General features: G+C 34.1%; 1 protein-coding gene across 1 annotated transcript in view; it reads left to right on the forward strand.

The window, feature by feature from the left end:
- Nucleotides 1-12,780, forward strand: part of LOC105298169 (alsin-like) — a 22,126-nt gene that overhangs the window by 6,662 nt on the left and 2,684 nt on the right. The window contains exons 6-16 of the mRNA XM_023535986.1: nt 326-437; nt 646-723; nt 2,886-3,019; nt 3,944-4,108; nt 7,447-7,564; nt 8,332-8,489; nt 10,439-10,561; nt 11,038-11,214; nt 11,877-11,922; nt 12,128-12,189; nt 12,738-12,776. Of these exons, the coding sequence (XP_023391754.1) occupies nt 326-437; nt 646-723; nt 2,886-3,019; nt 3,944-4,108; nt 7,447-7,564; nt 8,332-8,489; nt 10,439-10,561; nt 11,038-11,214; nt 11,877-11,922; nt 12,128-12,189; nt 12,738-12,776 (1,212 nt within the window). The remainder of the gene's footprint in view (nt 1-325; nt 438-645; nt 724-2,885; nt 3,020-3,943; nt 4,109-7,446; nt 7,565-8,331; nt 8,490-10,438; nt 10,562-11,037; nt 11,215-11,876; nt 11,923-12,127; nt 12,190-12,737; nt 12,777-12,780) is intronic.

The following is a 12,780-nucleotide window of genomic DNA, read 5'->3' on the forward strand; positions in this document are numbered from 1 at the left end:
TTTTGAATGAAATTAGAGTTGAATTGTTAGCATTCTTTTTATAATTATATATTTTAAAGTTGTCATAGAAATGCATGTGTTTTATGCAAATCTATGTCAGGTAAACTATCATATTAAATTCCTGAGAAAATATTGCTCTGAGTAAGCTGCCTTTTGCAATCACATTGTCTCGTTTTTTGAGGAGTTGGAGTTAACCACTTGAACTAGAAAAATGGAACAGATACCACCTAGGGGTTATGCTTGGTATCTCCCATGTGATAACTGTTTTTTCCCTACCTCATCTTTATCATCATTGATTTTTCATTTATTTTCTATTTTGATGAAGGGGAGAAAAGTATATGGGAATGTGGCAAGATGATGTATGTCAAGGGAATGGTGTGGTAGTTACCCAATTTGGATTATACTATGAAGGCAACTTTCACCTTAATAAAATGACGGTGAGTAGAATATTTGCATATAGTTACTATTGATTTTTTTAAACTCATATTTCCTTAACTTTTAAAATCATCTTTTTATTAATGTAATATCTTCTTAGTACTATTTTGTCTTTTAAGATAACAGGGTTTTGGAGGATATGGCTGCATGGACTCTCTAAGTTACCCTGCATTTTTTGTGTTGTGATTTTTGTTTTGTTTCTTCACACAGGGAAATGGAGTGTTACTTTCCGAAGATGATACCATCTACGAGGGAGAATTTTCAGATGACTGGACTCTTAGTGGGAAGGTTGGAAACTAACTTTCTTCTTTCTCTAACGGCGACCTTTAATTTTTTCTTGATTTTTTGAAAAGCTAACTTACCATAACGTTTACCCATTTTAAGTATACATTTCATTGATTTTTAGTAAATATACAGAGTTGTGTAGCCATCACCATAATCTCATTTGGAACATTTCCATCACCCAAAAAGGTTTCCATCACCATCTCCTGCCCATTCAAAGTCACCCCTTGTTTCCACCTCCAGTCCCAGAGAACCTCTAATGGACTTCATCACTCTATAGATTTGCCGTTTTAGCTTTCATAAAAAAGGAATCATACAACATGTGGTCTCTTCTGTGTGGCTTCTAACACTTATTAGAATATTGAACATTCTACTCTATGAACATGGAATGTCTCTCCATTTTTTTAGGCATTCTTTAATTTCTGTCAGTGGTGTTTTATAGTTTTCAATGTGCATCTCTCACATATCTTTGGTTAACTTTATTTCTAAGTTTTTTTAATGCTTTATAGAGAATTGTTTTCTTAATTTTATTTTTGGATTGTTTATTGCTATTATATAAAAATGCAATTGATATTTATATTTTGTTCTCGTATCCTGAAACTTTGCTAAACTCATTTATTAGTTCTAGAAGGGTGTATGTGTATTTCTTAGGAGTTCTTGTATATAGAATCATGTTGTCTGCAATAAAGTTAGTTTTACTTCTTCCTTTGCAATCTGGAAGGCTTTTTTCTCTTTTTCTTTTCTGATGGCACTTGCCAGGCTCTAGTATAATGTTAAATAGAAGCGGTAAGAGTGGACATCCTTACCTTGGTCCCTATATTAGGGGGCAAGCATTAAATCTTTAACCATTAAGTATGGTGTTAGCTAAAGGTTTTTTATAGATAAATCAAATTGAGATAGTTCCCTTCTTTCCCTAGTTTGTTCAGAGTTTTTATCATAGATACATTTTGGATTTGTCATTTTCTGTGCCAATTGAGATGACCGAGTGATTTTGTCCTTTATTCTATTAATATAGTGTATTTTATTGGTTGCTTTTCTGATTATAAACCAACCTTGCTTTCCTGGGATAAATTGTAGTTTGTCATGGTGTATAATACTTTTGATATGTTGCTCAATGTAATAGTAATATTTTGTCAAACATTTTTGAATCTATATTTATGAGAGATAATGGTCTATACCTTTCTTTTCTCATGATGTCTTTGTCTTTGGTATCAAGGTAATGCTTCATAGAATGATTTAGAAAGGGTTCCCTCTTCCTCTGTTTTCTGAAAGAGTTTGTGAAGCTTTGATATTATTATTTCTTCTTTGAATGTTTTTGGAAAATCTACCAATGAAATCATCTGGGCCTAAACATTACTTTGTGAGAATATTTTTGATTTCTAATTTAATTTCCTTCTAATCAGGCTATTCTGATTTTCCATTTCTACTTGAGTCGATTTTGGTAATTTGATTCTTACTAGGAATTTTTCTACTTTATATAAGTTATCTAATTTGTTGGCATAAAGTTGTTCTCATAATATTCCCCTCTACCTTTTTAAATTTCTGTAAGATTGGTATAATATATTCCCTGTTTTGTTTTTGATTTTGTAATTTTAGGTCTTTCTTTTTCTTGATCAATCTAGTTGTCAATTTGTGTATCTTTTTAATGAAACAATTTTTGGTTCCATTGATTTTTTTCTATTTTTGTTTTTGTGTTGTTTTCTCTCTCATTTATTCTTGCTCTAATGTTTATTATCTCCTTCCTTTTTCTTGCTTTGAGTTTAGTTTGCCTCTCTTCTTTTAATTTTGTAAGGTAAAATTTTAGATTACTATTTGAGATTTTTTTATTTTCTAATATAGGCGTTTACAGCTTAAATTTTGCTTCTAGGCACTGCTTTTGCAGCATTTCGTACATTTGGACATGTTGTGTGTTCATTTCATTCAGCTTAAAATATTTTATCAATTTTTCTTGTGATTTTTTTTTCCTCTTATCCAGGGATTATTTTCACATACTTTTTTTGCACATACACAGACACGCTTTTTTTTTTTTTTTTTAAGAATTGGGGCTTGGTAAAGAGTAAGTTAAAAATAAAATATTAATAACCATTTGGTGCTTTTTTTTTTCCCATCTTGGTATTTTTAATTTAAAATACTTTCTCTAATTTCACATTTTCTCTCACTTTACCCAGGGAATACTGACTATGCCAAATGGCGATTACATTGAAGGTTATTTTAGTGGAGAATGGGGATCTGGGATAAAAATCACTGGAACCTACTTCAAGCCTAGTCTGTATGAGAGTGATAAAGACAGACCCAAAGTTTTGTGAGTAACTAGTGTTAATTATGGATTAATTATTGAATGTTTTGAGTTGTCTTGCTTTTTATCAAAGGTGGTTAATATTTTAAATACAGAACACGTTTTAAAAGTCTTTTTTTAACAAAGTGGAACTTCCTTGAATTGTCAACTGACACTTCTATAGTTAGCTGTCAACAGTCTTTGCTTAGATTGTAGCTTTACAGCATAGATGTTTAAAGTAAAAGTTCTGTCTGTGGGAATAATCTTACTGTTAATGGTGCAGGTATCCAAGTTGATTGAAAGAGAGCATTCTGAAATGGAACCCCTATACAACTTGATTTTGAAAAGTAAAGATCAAGCCTCTATATATACCAAGTGGAATAGTATACTCTGCACATATGGGAAAAAATGGCAAAATCTAAGTCTCTAAGTGTATTATGTATTTCCAACAAGTTTTGGAAGGATATGTGTATTTTCCTTATTGATTCCACCCTTAGCTTTGTTTTTGTATTTTGGTAGCATCTCAAATTCTTTATTCTGATGGGAGCTTGATGTATTTTATGTACTATCTCTATTCTTAGAGTATTGTTAGAACACAGTATGTAATGCATATCACAGTTCTCATTATGAGTTGTGCAAAGCACAGAAAGTCCTTCTTTTAATAGGAATCAATTTTACAAAATCAATTCTTGAAAATGTAGCATGCAAAGAAGTCAATTCTGATGTGCTTAGTACTTAACAATTCATACACTTTAGAATCTAATAAATATTAAATAGCTAAAAACCATCCCTTTAAAATTTTCATGTAGTGTTTTGAAAATAGAACCACTATCAATCTAAGCAGTTTGTCATAGAAGCAATCCCAGTTGTATATTAGTTTCTATTTAGGATTTTTACACACACACACACAAAAATGTGGTTAATAAAACCTTGATATGACTCTATTAGCAGGAAGCTAGGAAACCTGGCAGTACCAGCTGATGAGAAATGGAAAGCAGTGTTTGATGAATGTTGGCGTCAGCTGGGCTGTGAGAACCCAGGCCAAGGGGAAGTTGGGAAAGCATGGGAGAATATTGCTGTGGCTCTTACTGCCAATCGGCGCCAACACAGAGACAGGTGAGTGAATGCCTGCCCAGTATAGGACAAAGCATGGTAGGAAGATGAAACTTAAAACCAGTGAGTAGTCAAGGCTTACCACATTTAACTTAAAAATATAATTTAAAAGTCAGTGATCTACTTCTGTTTCTGAGTAAGATGGATAAAACACACTTCTCTTTATCTTCTGCTGAAGCCAGCTGTAAAACCCACACAGAATAATATGGACAGCTATTTGAAAACTGGAAAGTAAATATCAGCTAGTGTATTGGGGAAGAATACCTAAATTCAAAGTACCATTAAATTAGTTATGAGTTTACTGGGGTTTTTTTTTAACCTCAGGATCCCTCAACATGAACTCATTGTAACCCGAAACCTTGAAGTAAGCACTGTGGTGTAGATAGATGGAAATCCAGAAAAAACCCTCTGCTTTTGACTCAAGATGTAGAAGAGAGACTCCTAAAGCTCAGATAATGTGGAGGAGACATGCTGGGCTTTCTTTCTCTTCTTTTTCTCCATTTTCTCATGCGATAGCCACCAGGTGCTTCTGTGGCAGAGACAGCATGACAACTGCTAGAGCAGCCATGAACAGGAAGCTTGCAAGGGCTGAAGCTATTGAGAGAATAGACTCTTCTCCCCGCTTGGTGGCTCCTCAGATCCAAGAGTCATGGTCAAATTCCATTGCTTTTTTGGTCTCTCCCCCGCCACCCCCCCACCACTTGGTCCTAGATGGACATTCATGGAAGTGGGCAGTTTCTGCCAGAGAACCTAAAAAGGGAACCAGAAAATGCTGGCGAGTTAATGCACAGAGAGGAGCTCTGGAAAGCAACCTTGTAAAGATGTTTAGGAGCTTCTAGGTTCATCCTAGGCTTGCACATGTGTAAATTTGATCCTAATTAGCATATGACACACTTTGAGAACTGACCAATAGGGAGACTTCCACCCAGGTCCCAGACTGACCACTAGGTGATACACTCACAGACAGACCCAAATAGGACTGCAGAGGCTTTGAGAAGTGAACCGACATTGGAACCATAGCCAATAGAAGACTGAAACAAAAAATATCAGTTCCAGAGATTCCTAAGATGACTGCACATTCAGTGATTTATTAAAGGGACTCATAAAACTCAATATGTACTCACAGGTAAATGTTATTACCTTTGGAACAGTAAGGATCCATAGCCAAATCTTAAGGGAAGAAGGCACAGGCAGATTGTGGAGGAATCCAAGTGCAAGCTTTCTATGCTCTCCCTTCTGCAAAGTGTCACACAAAGTACATTCTTCCCCCCAGAATAAAATTCAGCCACACATGTACAAAGTTTCTGCCCAGTGAAGTCTATTAGAGACTATGTCCAAGATTCTTAATGGAGGCTGGTCACATTGACACCCTGTGCTTAGCAACTACTCAAATTCCACAGTCCCAGAAGGAAAGAAGACGTTTACCATAAAGCACATTGTTAAAATACCCTTATCAGTTAGGGAATGTTTCACATTAATGTAGGGAACTTTTAAGAAGCTTAGCTCCCAGGTACCAGTCAAGGGTTAAGGGTCAACTTTACAAGCAGGTCCTTCTAAAGATAATAGTGTCAAGCCTACTGTGTTCATTATGCATGCCAACATTCTACATAAGATATAAATAAGATCCAGAGTCTCATAACATAATACTCAGAATTGTCCAGGATATAAACCAAAATTACTTGGCAATCAAAGGGCCATGAAAAATCTCAACTTATTTGGAGAAAATCAATCAATAGACATCAATGACACCCTAACATAGATACTGGAATTATCTGACAAGAACTTTAAAGCAGGTAGTATAAAAACTCAAATGAGCAATCGCAAATACCCTTGAAACAAATATTAAAATTGATAAATATCAGCAAAGAAAAGATATAAAGAAGCAAATCAAAATATTAGAATTCAAGGATACAGCAACCAAAATTTTAAAAATCACCAGGTGAACTCAGTAGCAGAATAGAGACCTAAGAGTCATTAAATTTGAGAATAGATTAATAGAAATTATGTAAACTGAACAACAGAGAAAAAACATTTGAATGAACTTTTATATATTAAAAAAATAAATGGAGCTCTAAGCACCTGAAAGTCTAATATTTGTCTCCTTGGGATCCCAGAGGAGAGAAAAAAAATTGTGGGGCTGAGAAAGTATTTGAAGAAATAATGGTTTTAAAACTTTCCAAGTTTGGTGAAAGACATAAACCTACAGACTGAAGAAGATGAGCTAACTGCATCCTGGGGGGAAAAGAGGGGATATCCATGTACAAACACATCACATTCAAATTGGAAAAAAATAAATAAATAAATCTTGAAAGCAACTAAATAAAAATGATGCCCTACACAGGGAAACAGCAGTTCAGATGCCTGCATATCGTCATCGGTATCTTTTGGAGGCCTAAAGAAAGTGGCACAACAGTTTCGAAGTGCTGAAAGAAAAATTGCAGTCATTTTTCATTTCTCTTTTTCTACTTTTTCTTTTTTTCTCCCATTTTCTTTTTTTTTTTCCTTTATGCCTGCTTTTCTTTTCTCCATCTGCCTTTCTTCATATTTCTTTATTCTTTAACTTGGCCAGTAACTTCCACAAGCATTGCTGAGCATTTGGGCCTAAAGAACTTGCTACTGCCTGCAGTGTAGAAAGTTTAGGTCTCTCTCTTTTTTTTCTGTTGTATTTGGGTTAAGTGGGACTTTATTATAGTGTTTCATTCATGAATGAACTTTTATATAAAACCATGTTGTTATTTGTTTATCTGAAATAATGTAATAATAATGATTGTGCACTGTTTCTGATTTCTAATTGGTTGTAATTTAATGGTAGAGTTCCATGACTAAAGATTTCTGCTAATTACTAGTATGTGTTTCGTCTTAACCTCTTCATCCAAAGCTGCTTTTTACCATTATGTGCTTACCTCACCATCTGTTGTAGCATCCTTATTATCTCCTTACTTCTTGAGCCCATTTTCATTTCTTCCTTTTCCCCTTGATTAGATTTCCTTTTTCCTTAGCTCTTCCTCTCCCTTTTATTCATTTTCCTCCTGTCACAAATCTATCACCAGTTTTCTCTTCAAGCTAACATGATAGTATTTCCCAACACCATGGCTTATGTTGGAGCAAAACCTTCATTAATTTATTGTAGTTGGTATGAAGTAACATTAAATACTGTTTTGAATGACTATTAAATAAACTTAATAGTGGGTCAGTTACCATTTATGAGCTCATTTATGCCAAACACTATGCTGGATGCTCCATTTCATCCTTAGTTGGTGACTATATTTTATATGCACATTACAATCATCTTGCTTTCTTGATATGAAATTCATAATAGGCTTTCTTTTCCCTTTTTATAGTCCAGAGATATTAAGTCGTTCACACACTCAGACGCTAGAGAGTTTGGAATTTATTCCTCAGCATGTTGGTGCCTTCTCAGTGGAGAAATATGATGACATCAAGAGATATTTAATAAAGGCAAGTATTTTAAAAAGGTAAAAATAAAAGAAAATTACACTGACCTTGTGAATTAATGATGCAACTGTCTTAATACATTATTTAAATCTACTTACAACTCATTGTTACCCTAATCTTGTTTTGCTTTCAAAGTATTTCTCTCTGTTAATTCCCTTACTACTAAAAGGACATTTCTGCGTGAAGATTGCTCTATTATGACAATAGAACTTTTTAAGTTTTGTAAAGTGTTCAAAGGGGTTCTTAAAAACTAGAGTCAGGGTTTAAAATGGCTTTTTGTTAGTAACATGAGCTAAACTAAAGACTTTTGTCTAAATAAAGCATGCTGCCCTCACCCCCTGGCTCTGCCCTCTAAAGTCTGACATGCATTGGTAGAGAGTGCAGGAAGGAGTACTAAGAGAAATCAAGGGAACTGAAGAGCAATTATTTCAGAGCATAATCAACAGTCATTATTTAGTTTTCTCCAAGGTATCATTTTACATATTTTTTGTGAAGTTTAAAGTATGTTAGAACCTCTCTTTTAATGATATTCTATATCAGTGTATCTGAAGCTGTTTTCCCAAGGTGTTTAAAAAACCTATAAGTTAAGATTAGGAGATCCTACTGCATGTAGTTTGGGTAGACTCAACACTTTCTGAAAAGTTAGAGTATTTGAATTTTCCTGGTTCAAAAGTTGACTCCTGACATTTTGAAAGTTTACTATTTATTGATCGATTGTTTCTGCTGTTAGTGCACATTGACTCTCTTCATTAATTCTCCTCCTGCCTCAGGCCTGTGACACTCCTCTGCACCCCCTGGGTAGGCTCATGGAGACACTGGTCGCAGTGTATAGGATGACATATGTGGGTGTGGGAGCCAACCGCAGATTATTGCAGGAGGCAGTGAAGGAGATTAAGTCCTACCTCAAGCGAATTTTCCAATTGGTGAGGTAAGAGATCTCACTGAGGTCTGCAAGTTATGGAATCCTACTTTATACTAATTCTTGGGTATCTTCACCCTTGGATATCTAGAGATTACTACATCTCTGTGAAGAATCATTAATGTTTCCCTTTATCACAGAAATTACTCATCAAGAAAAGGGTTTTATGCTAGAGAACCTTAAATGGTTGAATAATGAAAACATGTTTTTACTTTATGTTTATGCTATAAATATAAAAAAAAATGAACCTTAGCCCTTGTTATTTATTTTCTTTATGTCTTTCTTACTCATTAAGTATAATAGTAATTATAATAATTATAGAATATATCATATATTTATATTATAATTATAGAATATATCATATATTTATATTATATATAAATATAATAAGAATATATTTATATTATATATAAATATAATAAGAATATATTTATATATAAATATAAGAAAATAATAAAAATAATAAGTAAAATAATTTTTTTTAAATTCTCATTTTGATATGAAATATAGTACTCTTATTTGGATTTAATCTCTAGGCAAAATCATGTCTTTTAAACCTAACTACAAAGAAGATAAAGTCTGATATGAAATTTTGTCCCTGAGTATTTATGTCCTATTCCTTGAACACAGCATCATATTTGTTCATTTATTCAACAAATATTTATTCAAGGCTTTTATATGTTAGTAGCCATTCTAGCTCCTGGAGGAATGTATCAGTGAACAAAACCAAAAAAATAAAAAATAAAAATTTAAAAATCTCTACTCTCATGGAGCTTACATTTTAGTGGGGACGGACTAAAGAAAATATATAGTATGTCAGATGATAATAAATGCGACAGAGGGAAAGAGAATGGGGCTGGAGGTAAGATACTATTTTAAACAGAAGGTCAGGGAGGCCTGACTAATAAGGAAGGTAACATCTGAGCAGGGGATCCTGGAGGAGGTGAGAAAGTGAGGGAGTAAGCGTCTTTGGAAAGAGAGTTTCAAGCAGCAGGCAAATCTGGAACTGGTGAAATGGAAGATCTTTGACTTGGTTTAAGCCAACAAGTAAATACTATATTGAGATAATTATATAAAAATTTATCAATTTTTCCCAGAAAACTTTCTTATATTATTAGCCTCAAAATTAATAAGTGCATTTGGAAATGTTTCAGATTTTGAGGGGGCAGTATGATGTACTAAAAACCACTGAGCTGGGAGTGTTTCATCTCTGACATTAAGCTAGATGGATATAATGAAGATAAATTTCCTGACCTTTCTTAGCTTTCCCAACTATAAAGTTGGAGACAGAGACAGGGCAAGGTATGTCTACAAAAATAGAGAAGATTGCAGACTGCCTTTAAAGAGAAAGGGTCACTGTTAATGTTTGTAAAAATAGGACGATGGACTTGTTTATGGTAGAGCCCACCGTTTGCATACAAGAGATTGGAGATAAAATCTAGAGCAAATTCAAAGCCTAGAAAAAATCCTCAACAACTTGGCAGCTTGACCATTCGGAAAATTTTTTCAGCAACTTGACTTTTTTTTAATAAACATTAAAAATTTTTACATTAATTGGGTTTTCAATTTTTCTTAATGTTGAACTTTTAAGTAGTTTCTACTGATATTTGTTTATGCTTTGAGAATAATGGTCTCTGATTGAAGAGTCAATAAAAATTGACCTCAGATGAGATTTCCCAGTAAGAAAAATGTATATAGATCTTCATTCTTTAATAACTAGACAGAAAAATAACCATAGCACGTGAAGATTTTTTAGTGGTTTTATTCGTTAACTACACTCTTAACTACACTTTATTCTGTGAGAAGCATTATTCAAGTCGCTCAGAAATAAAATATTTAGTTATTATGAATTTTGATTTCATAGGTCCTTAAATGTATTAAATAACGGGAGAGTGTTTTTACTCTTTAGCCACTCTAGAGGTATAATTGTATAATTATATTTTTTATTAACTCCTTAGGTTTCTATTCCCTGAGCTTCCTGAAGAGGGCAGCACAATTCCTCTCTCTGCTCCCCTGCCAACTGAAAGGAAATCCTTTTGCACTGGGAAGTCAGATTCCAGATCAGAATCACCAGAGCCTGGGTAAATAGAGTTGGATGGAAATAGTGAAGAAAGGGGTTGGGAGCAGATAATCCTATTCAGAGAATCCTGGAAAGTAGATCTCAGGTTCCTTATTTCTAAAATGATGTGGTTAGACTAGATGATCTCTGAGGTTCCTTTTAGGTCTCAAGTTCATGAGAGTACAACCACAAATGACTGGGCAGAAAGGTAGCTGAACAAAGTAACATCATGCTGAGCTAGAATAACCCCAGAGAAATCAGTCTTGAAATGGACACCAAGTAGATTTTCAGTTAGATTTTGAATTAATGAAAAGAATTTACATGTGGTCCAACACAGAACTCTGGGACCATAGACAAACTCCTCATCTGAACTCCATATGTAAAAGTAGAGTAATATAACTGCTTCTTTACTCACAATTTCTTATCTTTACTTTCAACTTTGATTCTGTATTCAATTTTAATATGAATGCTTTTCCCTCTCTTGCCAATGTTTTGTAGTTATGTGGTAACAAGTTCTGGGTTACTGCTTCCTGTGCTGCTACCTCGGCTCTACCCACCACTGTTTATGCTGTATGCCCTGGATAATGATCGTGAGGAAGACATTTACTGGGAATGTGTGCTGCGGCTAAATAAGCAGCCTGACATTGCTCTTCTGGGCTTCCTTGGGGTGCAGAGGTATGTACAGAAGTTATGAGTGGAATCTAGTGGTTTTCACTTAAAATGCAAACAGGATTATCAGGAATTTGGTACTTTACTATCTAATGTATATGGTTTGCAGTTTATTCACTTAATTGCATATGTCTTATTTTGTGAAATAGTGATATTTAATCATCTTTATTTCTGAGAAGTTTTGGAGACAAGTATGAACCCAGGAGTTCTTTGGAATGTGTTTTTTATTCAGGTGTGTGTTTAACATATATATATATATATACACACACACATATATACAAATTAAATTTGCATTATCTTGCCTGATATTTTGTAGTTCTTTAAAGCAAAATACGCATATTCACATTTTCAGAGGAAGTTATTTGTGTTCAGTCCTTGGCCTTTTTCCTTCTCTCCCCGCCTTTTCCATCTGTAATTTCTCATTTATAAGTTTTAGAAGTGCTCTTTTTGTTGCATTGTTTCTTATTATTCCACAGGAATACTAAGTGATCAGGCTTTCTTTCTAGTGCTATGATAAGGCTGATCACCCCAACATCCAATAATCAAAAAAAAGTGAATAAGCTTTAACTGGAAAGTAAATTTTTTCAATGAAATAATTTAATAGTAAAAATGAGATTAATCTACCATAAGTAACAACTTTTATTAACAAAGTATGGATTTCATTGTAGGAAATTTTGGCCAGTGACCTTGTCAGTTCTTGGAGACACTAAAAAGGTATAGTGGATTTTAAGTTCCTCAGCAATTATGCTTTTCTTTGGTGTGGGTGGTTCAAGATAGCACAACATTTCCATTTTACTTTGGTAGAATAGCACTCAAGCCCAAGTAATTTCCATTCACCCTGCCATCGGTATCTTTTATTTTTATTGTTATTGCAAAAGACAACTTTTCTCTTTGAGTTTCTTAAATTCTTTTTTTGCAGGTGTTACCAACCACAAAAGATGCTTGTTTCGCCTCAGCCGTAGAGTGTCTACAGCAGATCAGGTAATCCCTGATTTGTTGAAAAATCACATAAATCAAAACAATGGTTGGTTTATTAAGATATTAATGAGATCTTGTTTTTACTCAAGCTTTAAACACCCCCTGCATTCCTAGATGTGTCAGACTCAGCTTGGAGATCAGAAAGTTTCTTTTGAGACATTTGGGTTACCTTTTGCTCTACAAGGCGCTTGCATTTTCAAAAGTGGTGGAGAGACTACCCAGAAACGTATCTACATGATCACGTCCTTAACCAAATGGAAATTAACCAAACTCTTTACTCAGAGAAGAGCATGTATTAGGAAAATAAGATCCAGTTGGATAAAAGGAGATGATCCAGTTAGATAAAAGGAATTCTTCCATAGAGAGTTGGAGGCTGCTTTTCTCAAAGAACCATAGGAATGCAGAGGTCATCCCTTCCAGTAACTCATTACGCCTGATGTGTCAAACTTAAGGCACATACGCCCTAAGAGGATATACTATAAAAATATTAATATCAATGGCTCCGTTAAGAAAATTATAGGCTATCTCTGTCTTTTTTTTTTTTTCAACAGCACAACATTTACCCCATCAGACAAACTTAAAGTCATCCAGCAG

This window comes from Pteropus vampyrus, unplaced genomic scaffold (assembly GCF_000151845.1).
Source record: "Pteropus vampyrus isolate Shadow unplaced genomic scaffold, Pvam_2.0 Scaffold146, whole genome shotgun sequence".
Taxonomy (NCBI): domain Eukaryota; kingdom Metazoa; phylum Chordata; class Mammalia; order Chiroptera; family Pteropodidae; genus Pteropus; species Pteropus vampyrus.